Here is a 16,171-nt window from a genome sequence, read left to right on the forward strand (position 1 = left end):
GGTGGCTCACCTGCTCTGAGCTCCCGGCTCGGGCTGGGGACAGTTCTGCCTCCGTGAGGGGCCTTGAGGGGTCGGGGAGAGCGCCGTGCGGTGGCCGTCACCCAGGTGCAGGGTCTGCATCTGTGGATCCCGCCTGCCATGGATCAAAAATAAACACATTTAAAAAGAAAGGAAAACACATCCACACTGCAGGCTTTTTCCTTCCAGTGCCCGAGCGGTGTGGTGTGGTGATGGTTTCCGCGGCTCTGCCGTGGCGTTAGGGGCCAGGAGCCGTCTGCAGGGCCCGAGCTGTCCAGGAGGCCACACACACGACACCTGCAGGCGCAGCACCGTCTGTGGGAGGGTCTGCTGGGACCGCCCCCCATGGGTCCTCATCTGACTCTGTGCCCAGTGCGAGAGCCAAGGGAGGCCGACCCAGGCGCCCTCACCACACTCTGCAGGGCTCACTAGTTCAGGGTGTGCTTCTACTTGAGAGGCCGAGAGATAGAGAGGAGACACAGAGCCAGGGCGATCTCCACCTGCTGGTTCACTCCCCGAGTGCCAGCAATGGCCGGGACCAGGCCAGGCTGGAGCCAGCAGCCAGGAGCTCCGTCCTGGTCCCCGTCTGAGCGCCAGAGCCCAGGAACACAAGCCGTGCCCCACTACTTCCCGGGCGCAGTGGCAGGAAGAAGAGCGCCCAGGATGTGAACCAGCGCCCCGACACGCAACGCAGGCGTCCCCAGTGGGGACCCCAGGTCCTGGTTTTTCCCCAGAAACCTTTTGTTTAAGGAATTCAAACTTCACACATTTCCTAAGTACAGCTTAGGAACATGGTGCTTATTCCTGCTGTACCTGTTTCCCACCCTTCCCCCGCTCCCCATTCCCATTCTTATTTTTACTAAGATCTATTCTCATTTAACTTTATACACATACGATTAACTCTATACTAAGGAAAAAGTAATTGTGTGGAAAAAGACTGTTCCTTTAGCAGTCGAGACAAAGGCTGTTCCGAGTCACTGGATCTCAAAGGGTTAATTTCACTTCCACAGGTGGCCTTTTCGGGGCTCTGTTCGCTGCCACAGGACAGGGAGAGCTTGGGGCCTGTCCTTCTGGGGCCGGCTTGTGGCAGGGAGTGATGTTTCCAGTTTTGTCCATTGTGTAGTATTCCATGGTGTACCTATCCCATAATTTCCTGGTCCAGTCTTCAGTTGATGGACATTTGGGTTGTGAACTGAGCTGCACCCATATTCGCTTGTTTTTCAATATGTTTTAAATACAAAAGGGAGACATACCCTGGGAAAACAGCACCTGTGCCCAGGGCTGCCACACTGGTGCAGTGGCCGTGGCCCAGGTCACGCCGGGGCTGCCACACTGGTGGTGCAGTGGCCGTGGCCCAGGTCACGCTGGGGCTGCCACACTGGTGGTGCAGTGGCCGTGGCCCAGGTCACGCCGGGACTGTCACACTGGTGCAGTGGCCGTGGCCCAGGTCACGCCGGGGCTGCCACACTGGTGCAGTGGCCATGGCCCAGGTCACAGCGGGGCTGCCACACTGGTGGTGCAATGGCCGTGGCCCAGGTCACGCCGGGGCTGCCACACTGGTGCGGTGGCCGTGGCCCAGGTCACAGTGGGGCTGCCACACTGGTACTGTGGCCATGGCCCAGGTCACGCCGGGGCTGCCACACTGGTGGTGCAGTGGCTGTGGCCCAGGTCACAGTGGGGCTGCCACACTGGTGGTGCAGTGGCCATGGCCCAGGTCACGCCGGGGCTACCACACTGGTGGTGCAGTGGCCATGGCCCAGGTCACTCCGGGGCTGTCACACTGGTGCAGTGGCCGTGGCCCAGGTCACAGCGGGGCTGTCACACTGGTGGTGCAGTGGCCGTGGCCCAGGTCACAGCGGGGCTGCCACACTGGTGGTGCAGTGGCCGTGGCCCAGGTCACACTGGGGCTGCCACACTGGTGGTGCAGCGGCCGTGGCCCAGGTCACAGCGGGGCTGCCACACTGGTGGTGCAGCGGCCGTGGCCCAGGTCACAGCGGGGCTGCCACACTGGTGGTGCAGTGGCTGTGGCCCAGGTCACAGCGGGGCTGCCACACTGGTGGTGCAGTGGCTGTGGCCCAGGTCACAGTGGGGCTGCCACACTGGTGGTGCAGTGGCCATGGCCCAGGTCACGCCGGGGCTACCACACTGGTGGTGCAGCGGCCGTGGCCCAGGTCACACTGGGGCTGCCACACTGGTGGTGCAGTGGCCGTGGCCCAGGTCACAGCGGGGCTGCCACACTGGTGGTGCAGTGGCCGTGGCCCAGGTCACGCCGGGGCTGCCACACTGGTGCGGTGGCCGTGGCCCAGGTCACGCCGGGGCTGCCACACTGGTGGTGCAGTGGCCGTGGCCCAGGTCACGCTGGGGCTGCCACACTGGTGGTGCAGTGGCCATGGCCCAGGTCACGCCGGGGCTGCCACACTGGTGCAGTGGCCGTGGCCCAGGTCACAGCGGGGCTGTCACACTGGTGGTGCAGTGGCCGTGGCCCAGGTCATAGCGGGGCTGTCACACTGGTGGTGCAGTGGCCGTGGCCCAGGTCACGCCGGGGCTGTCACACTGGTGCAGTGGCCGTGGCCCAGGTCACAGCGGGGCTGTCACACTGGTGGTACAGTGGCCGTGGCCCAGGTCACGCCGGGGCTGCCACACTGGTGGTGCAGTGGCCGTGGCCCAGGTCACGCTGGGGCTGCCACACTGGTGCGGTGGCCGTGGCCCAGGTCACGCCGGGGCTGCCACACTGGTGGTGCAGTGGCCGTGGCCCAGGTCACGCCGGGGCTGCTACACTGGTGCAGTGGCCGTGGCCCAGGTCACAGCGGGGCTGTCACACTGGTGGTGCAGTGGCCGTGGCCCAGGTCACTCCGGGGCTGCCACACTGGTGGTGCGGTGGCTGCAGTGGAAACGTCTAGCAGATTTGATCATCGCCCTGACCCTGGGCCGGGTGCAGCGAGCCCTGTGCCAGCCTGTGTGTTTGGAAAGAGCCGGGACCACTTCCCCCTGAGTTCCCTCGTGTGCAGGCCCCGGTCCATGCAGATCCTGCACCTCCGTCTTCCCCCGGGCGCCCCGCGTTCTCTGCACAGTCAGAGTCCGGCCCGGACCTTAGGCCCCAGCCCTGTCCCCTCGTGGGGTGCACCGGGCAGCTGCGTGGCCCTGGTTGCGGGTAAGGGTTAGGATCCGGGTCAGAACAGGTCGGTTTTCCTGTGGCCTCTGCCAGGCACAGCGGGCTGCGACCCCAAGGGCCCGGCAGGTTTCACGGAAGTGTCGTCACGTAGGAGTGATTGATCAGTTATCGGCCATTGGCTGTCGACTTGGCCTTCAGCCCCTCTCCCCGCCCTGCAGCTCTGCTCATGACTGGGCTCCCTGACTGCCCAGCCCACCACGGGGCCTGAGGATTGGGGTCCCCATCTAGGGCCCCCAGTCGTCTCGTTAGCATACAGTAGACCGGGCCACTGGGAGAGTACAGGGCTTTAGGAACCAAGGCCGGTGTGTCTGTCATCACAGGCTCGGGGGACAGGCCTGGCAGAGGCGGGGCCTGTGGCCGGTCTCCTCGTACAGAGAGGGAAGAGAGCAGCCGAGCCTCACAGGCAGGGCTGAGCAGGAGGGGCCTGGAAGGAGCGCCTGGGGCGGGAGGGGAGCACCCGGAGGCCCAGGGCAGGAGCGGGTCCCAGGCTCCGGCTGGCCCTGGGGCGGGAACCCGAGGATTCGTTCCCTGGAGTCCCAGCCTCGGCCCCGTGGGCATCCACCGCCCAGCTCTGAGTCCAGCTCTGCCCGCGGCTTCGGCCGACGTTCTGCCCACCCTGAGCCTCAGCTGTCTGCCCTGGGGGCAGAGGGGAGCAAAGGTGGCACACAGACGGGATGTTCTGGGGCAGCAGCCGCAGTGGAGTGCGTAGGGCCACTTGGGGTGCTCACGCCCCATGTCAGGGTGCTGGGCTCAAGTCCCAGCTCCGCCTGTGATCCAAGCAACCCTGGGAGACAGCCAGTGAAGGCTCAAGTCCTCGGGCCCCTGCCTCCCACGTGGGAGACCCGGATGGAGCTCCTCGCTCCTGATTTCGGCCTGGCCCAGACCTGGCTGTTGCAGCCATTTACGGCGTGAACAGTGGATAGATCCTCTCTCTCTGTCTCTCTCACTGTGCCTTTCAAATATATAGTATGTGGGGCCTGTGCTATGTCATAGCGGGTAAAGCCACCGCCTACAATGCAGGCGTCCCATATGGGCACTGGTTCGAGTCCCGGCTGCTCCACTTCTGATCCAGCTCCCTGCTATGGCCTGGGAAAGCAGTCGATGACAGCCCTAGTCCTTGGGCCCCTGCACCCGTGTGGGAGACCCAAAGGAAGCTCCTGGCTCCTGGCTTCAGATCAGTGCAGCTCCAGCCATTACAGCTGTTTGGGGAGTGAACCAGCAGATAGAAGACCTCTCTCTCTCTGCCTCTGACTCTCTGTAACTCTGCCTTTCAAATAAATAAATTAATTTTAAAAACACCAAATATATAAGAATATAAATAAAGCTTGTTATAAATGATACTGATTTTGACACCAGTCCAGCCCCGCCAAGCCTGACTCTGGCTGCCCCGGCAGCTCCCAGCCAGCCCAGAGCCACAGCCCCGACTCTTCCTCACCCCAGCCGCTCTCCGGTTTCCCCAAGAGGCCACACAGCAAGGCCAGGAGGAAGGTCACTGGGAGCCAGCGATGGTGGGGCCGGAGCTGGTGAGGCCTCGGTCTGTCCAGAGGGAGGCCAAGAGCCTAGTCTGGGGCCGGACAGATGTGAAGCAGAGGACTGGCTGAGCCTTCGTGCTGCCCAGGAGACGGTGGGCGCTGACCGGGAGATGGCGGGCACTACCCAGGAGACAGCGGGCACTACACAACGGGAGATCGCGGGTGCTAACTGGGAGATGGCAGGTGACCGGGAGACAGTGGGTGTTAACCAGGAGACGGCGGGTGCTGACTGGGCGATTGTGGGTGCTGACCAGGAGATGGCGGGTGCTGACTGGGCGATTGTGGGTGCTGACCAGGAGATGGCGGGCGCTGACTGGGATATGGTGGGTGCTGACCGGGAGACGGCAGGTGCTAACTCAGCTCTGGGTCCCCGTGGTGGCCCAGCAGCAGGATGGGCCGCATGGACACAGCGAATGCACTGACGAGTTAGGGTTTTTGGCAAGCATTTTGGACGAAGGAGCAAGCCAGGCCAGGCCAGTGGTCGGCACCCGCAGCTGAGCCGTGCGTCCTGGGGCTGGGGAGCTCAAGAGGTTTCTGACTGTGGGTGGTCGTCAAGAAGGTTGAAGTCCCCTGGGCAGCTCTGTGTGATTGGCACAGGGCCTGGCCCAGTGTGGGATGGACCCCTGCACCACCTGCCGGCCACACGAGCCCCGGGCTCGCCCTGGGAAGGGGTGGGGGCTGAGGCCTGGGCCACCAGCTCTCCGTCTGTCACCCAGGGTGGAGTACGTCAGGCTGGCCAGCGAGTGTGACGCCGTGAACCTGGGCCAGGGCTTCCCAGACTTCCCGCCCCCGGACTTCGCCCTGGAAGCCTTCCGGCAGGCCGTCACCGGGGACTTCATGCTGAACCAGTACACCAGGGCGTTCGTGAGTCCCCGCCTCGCTGCCGGCCCTGCGGGAGGGAGGGCGGGCCTCCCGGGTGTTAGGGCCGCTGGACACCCCCTCTGTCCCAGGCCCTGTGCCTCAAGGCCAAGTGGGAAAAGCAGAGGAGAAACCAGCTACAACAAAGGCTGGTGGTCCAGGCAGTGGAGGGGGGAGGGGCCGGAAGCAGGAAAGGGAATGAAACTGGAGGAGGAAGGTAGAGATCAGGGAAGACTTCCCGGAGGAGGTGACGCCGGAACCAAACCCCGACAGCCAGGCTGCTAATGGAACCAGCCCCTTCTGTAAAGGACCATATACTCAGTATTTGCCAGCCTTGGATTGGAACGGGGTCTTGGGAGCGTTCGGCCTAGCAGTTAAGACACTCGCATCCGTGTCAGGGTGCCCCGGGGAGTCCTGGCCCTGCCCCTGTTCCCAGCTTCCTGCCGATCGATGCACCCTGGGAAGCAGCAGTGATGGTCCAAGTGCTTGAGCCCCTGCCACCCCCGTGGGAGCCCCGGGCGGAGTTCCCAGCTCCTGACTTCAGGGGCGTGACCAGTGGGTGGGAGATCTTTGTCTCTTTGTATCTCTTTCAAAAATTTGTTTTAAAAAAGCACTCTCAGGGGCCAGTGTTGTGACGTATGGGTTAAAGCCAACACTGCAGCGCCAGCATCCCCTGTGGGCGCTGGTTCAAGTCCCGGCTGCTCCACTTCCCATCCCGCTCCCTGCTAATGCACCTGGGAGAGCAGCAGAGGAGGCCCGAGTGCTTGGCTAAGGCTATAAAACCCTAACTTAGGGCTGATAGATGTCAGATTGCTCCTTGGAAAGTTTACTCGGTGAAAGCCCCCCAGCGGGGACGGCGCTGCCTGCAGTGCCGGCGCCCCCTAGCAGCAGCTGACCGCGCTGTCCCGGCAGGGCTACCCACCACTCACCGAGATCCTGGCCAGTTTCTTCGGGAAGCTGCTGGGCCAGGAGCTGGACCCGCTCAAGAACGTGCTGGTGACCGTGGGCGCCTACGGGGCCCTGTTCACAGCCTTCCAGGCCCTGGTGGACGAGGGAGACGAGGTGAGCGGGCCGGCCTGGGGGGCGCGGGCGGGGCGGCGCCGCCCCCGCTGATCCGATCCCCGCACCAGGTCATCATCGTGGAGCCCTTCTTCGACTGTTACGAGCCCATGACCCTGATGGCCGGGGGCCGCCCCGTGTTCGTGTCCCTGAGGCCGGTAGGACGCTGGGCAGGGAGTGGGTGGGCAGACGGCTCCAGTGGGTGAGCTGGCGAGGGCCCTGGGAGGTGGAGCGGGTAGAGGCAGAGGCCTGGGGGGCCGGAAAGCCAGGTGGGTGAGTACTGCCGCCCCTCCCACCTCCCAGAGCCCCTCCCAGGACAAGGAGCCAGATTCCAGCAGCAACTGGCGCCTGGACCCCGCGGAGCTGGCCAGCAAGTTCACCCCTCGGACCAAAGCCCTGGTCCTCAACACCCCCAACAACCCCCTGGGCAAGGTACCAAGACACCTCCTCCCGGCAGCCCCTCCGCTCCGGCCCGGGTCCCCGCTCTCCCTGACCTGCTGCCCCGGGGACTCAGTTTCTCCCTCTGTGAAGTGGGCGGGCCATGGGGACGCCCGGGACAGGGCAGGATCCCCAGGGAGGGTGTGAGGGCTGGGGGCGACCCTGGGGGTGGTGAGGGGCCTCTCCCGGTGCGCGCGGGGACTCAGGGCCGGTGCACACAGGCCCGTGGCGGCAGGGGTCCGGCTTCCCTGGGCCCCCACAGGTGTTCTCCAAGGCCGAGCTGGAGCTGGTGGCCCGCCTGTGCCGGCAGCACGACGTGCTGTGCATCTCCGACGAGGTCTACCAGTGGCTGGTCTACGACGGCCACCAACACACCAGCATCGGTGAGCCCGGCGGGGACCGGAGCCTGGGCCGCGCCGCGCGAGATCCGAGAGCTCCTGGGAATAGCTTAGGGCTGGCGAGCGCCGAGGGCCCAGGCCGCCGCCCCCGCCCACACCCCAGCAGCTTCTCCCTCGTGCAGCCAGCCTCCCTGGCATGTGGGAGCGGACCCTGACCATCGGCAGCGCCGGCAAGACCTTCAGCGCCACCGGCTGGAAGGTGAGTGGACGCGGGCGGGGGCGGCCTCCCGGTGACCCCGGGGCCAGCCGGGTGGGCCTGGGGATGGCACAGGGGTCCCGCCCACCCGTGCTGCTCCTGCAGGTGGGCTGGGCCCTGGGCCCGGACGCTCTCATGAGGCACCTGCGCACCGTGCACCAGAACTCCATCTTCCACTGCCCCACGCAGGGCCAGGTGAGGAGGGGCGGGAGCCCCCCACGGGGGCGGGCACAGGGCGAGGCCCGCAGGCAGGGCCCCCCCGACCTGTCCGTCCGTGCACCCCGCGCAGGCCGCCGTGGCCCTGAGCTTCGAGCGGGAGCTGCAGCACCTGGGCCAGCCGGGCAGTTACTTCGTGCAGTTCCCACAGGCCATGCAGCGGCGCCGCGACCACATGGCGCGCAGCCTGCAGGCGGTGGGCCTGCGGCCCGTGATCCCCCAGGGCAGCTACTTCCTCATCACCGACATCTCGGACTTCAGTGAGTGGGCCTGGCCGCTCCCACGGGCAGGGCGGGGTGGGGCCTGGGGGCCCCTAGGGCTCAGCGTAGCCCTCACCCCCCAGAGAGCAAGATGCCCGACTTGCCCGGCGCCGTGGATGAACCCTACGACCGACGCTTCGTCAAGTGGATGATCAAGAACAAGGTGGGCCGCCGTGGACGGTTGCACAGGCTGTGCACTGCTGACGGGCCAGAGTCCAGCCCAGGCCCTGGCATGAACCCCCGTGTAGGATGCCACCTGCTTCAGGGAGCTCCTGGCTGCACAAGGGGGCCGTGTGATGGCGACAGGGTTTTCCTGCCCCGTCTGGGTCTCCGTCATCCCGTCTGTGCGTGGAGGAGTTGGCCCATTCCTGTGAGGTCCACCCAGCCCTGACCCGTGATGCTAACGCCTCTTTCCTCTCCGGCCCCGTCCTGCCGCTGCGTGGTCCCCCCGCCCCGCCCTCAGCTTCCGCCTCCTCCATGGACACGAGATGGGGCTTGGGTGACGACCTGGGGGTCTCCCCTGCCCGGGTATGGCTCTGGGAGGGGCTGTCCGGGAGCCGGCGGCACTGGTCCACGCGGCTGAGACCCGGCCGTCCTCCCGCAGGGCTTGGTGGCCATCCCCGTGTCCATCTTCTTCAGCCAGCCCCAGCAGCAGCACTTCGACCACTACATCCGCTTCTGCTTCGTGAAGGTGAGGGCGGGGCGTGGCAGGGCGGGGGTCGCCGCCTCCCCGGGAGCGCGGGCGGGGGTCCCACGGAGCCGTGTCCCTGCAGGACGAGTCCACGCTGCGCGCCATGGACGAGAAGCTGCAGAAGTGGAAGGCAGAGCTGAGGCCCTGAGTGGAGGAGGTTGGCTCCCGCCTGGGGGTCCGTGGTCCCGGGGACCCTCCCCCGCCACACCCGGCATTCCTGCGGAGTGGGCCAGCGGCTCCCCACAAGTGCCTGCCCTGCCTTGGGGGTGGGCAGCCGGGGCCTGCCCGGCCAGTTCTCGGGCCTTGGAGGAGGGGCTGTGAGTCCCAGCCCTGCCCTGGCCCTGGCCGGCGCGGCCTCGCCTCCCCCTTCCCTGTCTGGCCTGGACCGTGGGCGGGGCCTCCGTCTCCAATAATAATTTCCGTGCGCAATAAAGCTCTAACTTATTCGCACCCTCCCTGGCTGCTTCTCTTGGCTTCCCCGCTCTGGTGGGGGCAGGGGGGGAGCCTTGGAGAGCCTCCGGCCCCCCCACCCCCTTGCACAAATGTCCCTCTGTGGGGTAAAATGGACCCCTAGGGGGCCGGGCCTGCCTGGGACGGCCACGTCCCCTGGCAGAGCGCCGGTTCGCGTCCCGGCTGCTTCACTTCCAGTCTAGCTTCCTATTGGTGTGTCCAGGGAGATAGCGGATAACGTCCCAAGGCTTGGGTCCGCCACACACGGCAGAGCAGGACGGGGCTCCCGGCTCCATCTGCAACCTCAGCCTCTGTCCACCTGATGGTTCCGGGCTGGGGCCACAGTGAGGCAGGCACCTCCCCATGGGTGGGAGGCGTGGCCAGGAGGAGGAGCTAATGTCTGCGCCCACTCCTGGAGCGCCTTCAGTCCCTGGGTGTCGTTGTACAAGGCGGGGAGCCCCGGGGCGGCCCCAGCGCCTTGCACCTGCCCAGGGCACCGAGATTTGGGAGCGCAGCACCGGGCTTGTCCCGGAGATGCCCTGGGGAGCAAGGCTGTGGGTTTTGCTCCTGCGTGCATGTGATGGGGAGCTGATAGGAGCAGGTGGTGTTGGGAAACTACCTGGGCGAGGGCGTTCGGCTCCTGTGTGGGAGTTCCCGGGCTCAGTATCTGAGAGGCTCAGCAGTGAGCCCACGGGGGAGACTTGGCCGCAAACTTAAAAATAAGTTGACTTATTTGTATCTACTTGAAAGGCAGAGACAGGGAAGAGATCTTCTATCCTCAGACGGTGGCCCAAGAACTTGGGTTCACCCCAAATGTCTACAACAGCCGGGGCTGGGCCAGCTGAAGCCAGGAGCCCGGCACTCCATCCGGGTCTCACGTGGGTGCCAGGGGCCCAGGCTTGGGCCATCCTCTGCTGCCTCCCAGGCACATTAGAAGGAAGCTGGATCCGAAGTAGCAGCTGGGACTCGAACAGGCGCTCTTCCATGGGCTGGCAGTGTTGCAAGTGGTGGCTCAACCCGCCGTGCCACGCCGGCCCCGGGGCACCTGTTTTGTTTGGCCCTTTCAGAGTTGTGTTCTGGGTAATAAAACCATAATCCTGCGTACAGCACTTTCCTGGGTTTCGTGAGTCGCTCACTGATGAACCCGAGGGGGATGGGGTGCAGTGGCCAGGGAGCCCTAGCTGCCGGCGTCCAGGGGAGGCAGCCTCGCGGGCCCGAGCCCCTCATCTGGATTCCGCATGGCTGGGTACTGTCGGGATGGGGTGAGTTGAGGGACACCCGGTTAGCGTCAGTTTGGGATTGTTTGCCCTTTGGTTAAGACACCAGTTAGGAGCAGGGCTTTGGCACAGCAGTTAAGATGCTACCCTTGAGTGTGGGGGGACAGATAGCCAAAGCTTATTTGTGTGTCTTGAAGACATTGGAAATTCTCCAGAGTCTGGCATATGGACTTGGAATTTTACGTTGAAATATCAACTGATACTAAATCTGTTTTAATTAGAAAAGTTTAAGGTGTTTTTACATTTTTTATAAAGGCTCATTTATTGGGGCCACTGTTGTGGTGCCAGCATCCCACATGGGCACTGGTTTGAGTCCTGGCTGCCCCAGCTCCCTGCTATGGCCTGGGAAAGCAGTGGAGGATGGCTCAAGTCCTTGGGCCCCTGCACCTGCCTGGGAGACCTGGAGGAAGCTCCTGGCTCCTGGCTTCAGATCGGCTCAGCTCCAGCTGTTGAGGCCATTTGGGGAGTGAACCAGCGGATGGAAGACCCCTCTCTGACCCTCCCTCTCTCTGTAACACTGCCTTTCAAATAAATAAATCTTAAAGGAAAGAAAGACGCCAATCTGAAAAGGCTGCATACTCTGTGGCTTCCACGAACATTCTGGAAAAGGCGAAGCTGTAGACAAGAACGATGAGCTGCTGCCAGGGCCTGGGCGGAGCCCGGGGGTCAGAGAGCAGACCTGTTCCGACACCCTGGGGACCACAGCCCGAGCCGGTGATGAGTCGTGTTGTTCGTCAGCTGTCACCGTGGCAGGCAGGGCATGGCGTTAACGGAGACCCCGTGCTGTCCGCTCAATTTTCCTTGAAGCAGAGACTGCTTAAAAAAAAAAAAAAGTGTTAATCCAAAGAGTTAACCAACACATCTTCACAAAAAGAACTGGAGTGAAAGGTCTGTCACTTCCAGCTGGAGCTCGCCCCGACGTGGAGGGTGGCTCCCGGGCCGTCGTGGGGTCCAGGACAGGACCCCAGACCCTGTCCGCGTGGGCATCCAGCCGGCTCGGCCACTAGCTCCGCCCCTCCCGCGGAGCTCCCGCCGCCCGGCCACGCCCCCGCGCTCGCCGTTCTCTCCGAATGGACCGCGCGGTGGAGGTGTGGCCTGAAGAGAAGGGGCTGATTGGTAGGGGCGTGTCCAGTGTGCCTCCCGCTTCTCCCTCCGATTGGGCTGCGCGGTGGAGGTGTGGCCGGAAGAGGCGGGCCTGATTGGCAGGGGCGTGGCCAGTGCGGCGGAACATGGCGGAGCGCGTGCGGAAGCGGCCGTGCGGCCCGGTGGGTGTCGGGCTGGGGGGACCCGGCCCGGGTGGCAGGCTTGCGGCGTGAGGACGACGCGTGGAGGGGCCTGTGGCGGCGCCGGGCCGCCCCTCCCGCGCTCTGCTGCTCGCTGGTCCGACGCCCGGAGCCGCGTGCTCCCCAGGCCGGGGGAGCAGCGGAGGCTGGGGGCGCGCGCGGTGCTGTGGCCGGGGCTGGAGGCTGGAGGCGGGAGGCCGCCCCTGCCTCGTGGGAATTGGCGCAGCCGTTTACCGCTCGCTCACTGTGCGCCAGGCTGGCCCCAGGTGTTGGGGATCCGGCGGGGCCCGCCCTCCTGCCGCCCTGGCTTCCTCGCAGCCTCACGCGCGTAATGCTTGTTGGTTTATTATTTTCACTGTTGGAAATAATGCCCACAGCAGCCGGGCTGAGGCCAGGCCACAGCCAGGCCCTGAAGCTCCATCCCGATCTCCCAGTGGGCGGAGGAGCCCAAGCCCTTGGGCCACCCCTGCTTGTCCCAGGGCGCCGCCGTGGCTCTGCAGAGTGCAGGGTCCCGGGCTTGCCCAGCCTCACACTGCTGACCCACGCCCACCCCTGCTCTAGGGCGAACACGGCCGAGTGGAGTGGCGGAAATGGAAGCAGCAGAGTAAGTTAGGGCGGGGTGGGGCCAGAGCCCGCTCGCCTTTCCCCAGACCTCTCCAGCAGTGCCCAGCGGCCCCTGGGGAAAGCAGCGGCCGTGTCCCCATGGGTCCCACCAGACCCCAGCCGGGGAGGCTCTGGCCGCTCACCCAGCAGCACCCCAGAGCCCAGGCCCACGGAGCCTCCTCCCTCCCCCCAATCAAGATGTCCTCTCATCCAGAGAAAGAGGAGAAAAAGAAGTGGAAAGATCTGAAGATGGTGAAGAAGCTGGAGCGGCAGCGCGCCCAGGAGGCGGCGGCCAAGCAGCAGGAGGAGGAAGCAGCCACGCAGGCAGAGGACCGGGGTGAGCCATGCACACTGCGCATGCGCAGGACCTGACCCGGTCACTGCCGCGGGGGGCACACAGAGGGGCCTTGCAGGCCACTCTGTCCACTTCTCCCCGGGCAGACTGAGGCCCCTGCCGCTCTCCCTGGGGCCCTCCGGGGTGGGGCGCAGCGAGGGGAGCCTTGGCCCCAGGCTGACCAGGGGCACCGTCTCTTGCCCAGGACGGCCCTACACCCTGAGTGTGGCCCTGCCGGGCTCCATCCTGGACAACGCCCAGTCGCCCGAGCTCCGCACCTACCTGGCTGGCCAGATTGCCAGGGCCTGCGCCATCTTCTGCGTGGATGAGGTCGTGGTGTTCGATGAGGAGGGCCAGGATGCCAAGTGAGCGGCCACCCCGCGGGCAGGCAGCCCAGGGAGGAGCGGGGCTCCCAGCGCGGCCGGGCAGAGGTCAGGTGCGGTTGGAGGCGCTTTTAAGGGGGCAGCCCTTAGGCTGAGAGAGAGAGGGAGACAGCTCTTCTGTGCCCTGGCTCACTCCCCAGAGGGCCACAGCAGCAGAGGTGGGGCCAGGCCGAAGCCAGGAGCCTGGGACTCCAGCCGGGTCTCCCACACAGACGGTGGGGCCCGAGCACTTGCGCCATCCTCCACTGCCTTCCCAGGGGCTTTAGCAGTGGGGTGCAGCGTCACTGCGGCAGCTTCGCCCCAAGCCTCGGCCTTCCTCCCCTCCAGGACCGTCGAGGGGGAGTTCAAGGGAGTGGGCAAGAAGGGGCAGGCATGCGTCCAGCTGGCCCGCATCCTCCAGTACCTGGAGTGTCCACAGTAAGACGGTGACTTCCCTGTGCGTGGGGAGGGAGCTGTGGGGTTCAGAAGTGACTGCCCCCGGAACCTCTGCCATCTGCCTTCCTGGCCAGGTACCTGAGAAAGGCATTCTTCCCCAAGCACCAGGACCTGCAGTTCGCAGGTACACCTGACCCCCGCTTCCCACGCCTGCCCCAGCCACTGGCTGGGAAGTCACCCTGGCCCACTGGGAGGCCGGCCTGAGCAGAGCTCAGACTTGGCCCAGGGTCCCCACCGTCCGCCCTGTGCTTTGGCACCGCCTGTCTCCTGCCCCCCCCAGGGCTCCTGAACCCCCTGGACAGCCCCCACCACATGCGGCAGGATGAGGAGGCCGAGTTCCGCGAGGGCATCGTGGTAGACCGGCCCACCCGGCCAGGCCACGGCTCGTTCGTCAACTGCGGCATGAAGAAGGTAGGCAGGGGCGTGGGCTCGGACCCCACCTGTGAGTTCCCCACGGGAGGAGGCCAGGAAGGATTGATCTGTTTATTGGGAAGGCACAGAGGCAGCTCTCTGGGCACACCCCAGAGGGCGTGTCAGCGAGAGCGAGGCCTGGGCCAGGAACTCCACCTGCTCTCCCATATGTGTGCCATCTGCTGCTGCCCCACCCCTACCCCCGCACACAGGCAGCTGGCAGGTCAGCGAAGGCCGGTCCTCGGGCTCATCACTGATGCAGCCAGAACCAGTTTCCTGTCACCCAGGGGTCCTGGGGCACCAAGCCCCACCTGTTCACACGGTCTGGGGAGGGTGCTCAGAACCCAGCAGAAATCAGCGCTCGCAGCCGGCAGGGCCGGCAGGCCATGGTGGAGGAGGAAGCAACAGCTGCTACCCCCACCCACGGCACTCACTTCCCACCAGGCCAGGAGCCGGCGGCTCAGCGAGGGGAGGTGGCCGGCCCAGACACGGGGTACCAAGTGGGGTTCCTCTGCCAGGCCCGTGTCCACCTCTGACAGACGAGCGGTCTGGGAGCAGGTCCGGCCCGTTTCATCCTGGGACGGTGCTAGGTTGACCTGGACCCCAGGGTCCCTCACCAGCCCCTAGCAAGCGGCTGGAGAAATGGCGACCCCTGCTGGTCGCAGAAGGCAACACGTTTTCTGGTTTCTCCCCAGGAGGTGAAGATAGACCGGAACCTGGAGCCGGGACTTCGGGTGACCGTGCAGCTGAGCCAGAAGCAGCTCCCAGGTACCTGGGACTTCCTGGCCCCAGGGGCTCCAAGCCCCCTGCTCCCAGCTCCCGGGCCCCCCACCCGGCGCTCACAACCTCCGTTTCCCCTCCAGAGTGCAAGACCTACCGCGGGAAGGTGGTGTCGGCGCAGGACCCTCGCACCAAAGCCGGCCTCTACTGGGGCTACACTGTCCGCCTGGCCTCCTGCCTCAGTAAGACAGGGGTCCTGCCAGCCTGCGCATGTGCCCGGGCCTCAGGCTCCCTGGATGGGCTGCCTGGACCACCGCCCAGCACCCCCGGGGGGAACATGACGGATTCATAGTGTCTGCTGTGGGGTTGGGAATGGGGCCAAAGGACCAGACGTGCATGGTGCTCTCGGGGCTCCTGCCCAGCCAAGCCCAGCCCTGGACTTCCCAGGAGGGCGGGAGGCCAGCCTGCAGCTCCTGTCTCCACCCGAGCCCCCTCTCCGCCCTCCCCCCAGCATACACACAGCCAAGAGGCTTGTGGGGAAGCTTGTGGCTTGTGGGGAGCAGGAGCCCCCCTGAGCCGGCCTCGCCCCCAGGTGCTGTGTTTGCTGAGGCCCCCTTCCAGGATGGCTACGACCTGACCATCGGGACGTCGGAGCGAGGCTCTGAGGTGGCCTCCGCCCAGCTGCCCAGCTTCCGGTAGGGGCTGTGGGGGTTGGGGGGATGGGGGCGGGGAGCCAAGCGCACCACTGGGTGAACGCCCAACCGGTGACCTCTGCCTCTGGGTGCCAGGCACGCCCTCGTGGTGTTCGGCGGCCTCCAAGGGCTGGAAGCCGCGGTGGATGCCGACCCCAACCTGGAGGTGGCTGAACCCAGCGTCCTCTTTGACCTGTACGTCAACACCTGCCCTGGCCAGGGCAGCCGCACCATCCGCACCGAGGTGAGCCCGCACGCGTGCCGCCTCCAGCCGGGCTGTCTGGCTGGGAAGGGTGGGGGGGCCTGTAGCACCACAGGTCTGCCGCAGGGACAGCTTGGGAGTGCAGAGCAGGGGGCCTGGGCGCTCCTGCTGGCCTGTGCTGCCAGGCAGGGGGACCACGGTGAGCTGCCTGCCGCCTGCAGACCTGGCAGCGCCCCTCCGGGCCTCACACGCACCTGCTGCATCTGGAGCTGTGCCCCAGGTCCCCAGGTCCTGGCACAGGAGGCCGTGCCCGTGCACTCGGGAGCAGGGGGACAGCCCAGTACGCCCGGCCAGCGGATCTGGTCCTCGACCTCCTGGGGCCCTGCCGACGGCCACACTTGTCTTCCAGGAAGCCATCCTCATCTCTCTGGCCGCCCTGCAGCCTGGGCTCGCCCGAGCTGGTGCCCAGCCCAGCTGAAGGCCCTGTCGGGTCCCGGATGGTGGCGGGGCAGCAGTGGGTCACCCGGCGCGCACACAGCTGGG

General features: G+C 65.6%; 2 protein-coding genes across 4 annotated transcripts in view; both read left to right on the plus strand.

Annotated features, from left to right (window-relative positions):
• The window catches only part of KYAT1 (kynurenine aminotransferase 1), a 30,701-nt gene extending 21,413 nt beyond the window's left edge, over positions 1 to 9,288 (plus strand). For all 3 annotated transcript variants that reach the window (XM_062207418.1, XM_062207416.1, XM_062207417.1), the window contains 11 exons: positions 5,439 to 5,586; positions 6,493 to 6,642; positions 6,711 to 6,797; positions 6,943 to 7,071; positions 7,340 to 7,460; positions 7,598 to 7,674; positions 7,777 to 7,866; positions 7,961 to 8,147; positions 8,231 to 8,310; positions 8,752 to 8,838; positions 8,921 to 9,288. In XM_062207418.1, coding sequence (XP_062063402.1) covers positions 5,439 to 5,586; positions 6,493 to 6,642; positions 6,711 to 6,797; positions 6,943 to 7,071; positions 7,340 to 7,460; positions 7,598 to 7,674; positions 7,777 to 7,866; positions 7,961 to 8,147; positions 8,231 to 8,310; positions 8,752 to 8,838; positions 8,921 to 8,986 — 1,222 coding nt within the window. In that variant the 3' untranslated portion in view covers positions 8,987 to 9,288. The remainder of the gene's footprint in view (positions 1 to 5,438; positions 5,587 to 6,492; positions 6,643 to 6,710; positions 6,798 to 6,942; positions 7,072 to 7,339; positions 7,461 to 7,597; positions 7,675 to 7,776; positions 7,867 to 7,960; positions 8,148 to 8,230; positions 8,311 to 8,751; positions 8,839 to 8,920) is intronic.
• Positions 9,289 to 11,780: 2,492 nt separating this feature from the next.
• Positions 11,781 to 16,127, plus strand: SPOUT1 (SPOUT domain containing methyltransferase 1). Its single transcript, XM_062207419.1, has 12 exons — positions 11,781 to 11,830; positions 12,410 to 12,452; positions 12,666 to 12,788; positions 12,991 to 13,150; positions 13,496 to 13,585; positions 13,678 to 13,727; positions 13,884 to 14,014; positions 14,710 to 14,782; positions 14,878 to 14,976; positions 15,327 to 15,429; positions 15,523 to 15,670; positions 16,038 to 16,127. Exons 1-12 carry the CDS (start codon positions 11,795 to 11,797, stop codon positions 16,104 to 16,106), a joined length of 1,125 nt encoding a protein of 374 aa, XP_062063403.1. The 5' UTR covers positions 11,781 to 11,794; the 3' UTR covers positions 16,107 to 16,127.
• Positions 16,128 to 16,171: the final 44 nt, after the last annotated feature.

Source organism: Lepus europaeus, chromosome 12, assembly GCF_033115175.1.
Source record: "Lepus europaeus isolate LE1 chromosome 12, mLepTim1.pri, whole genome shotgun sequence".
In the NCBI taxonomy this organism is placed as follows: Eukaryota; Metazoa; Chordata; class Mammalia; order Lagomorpha; family Leporidae; genus Lepus; species Lepus europaeus.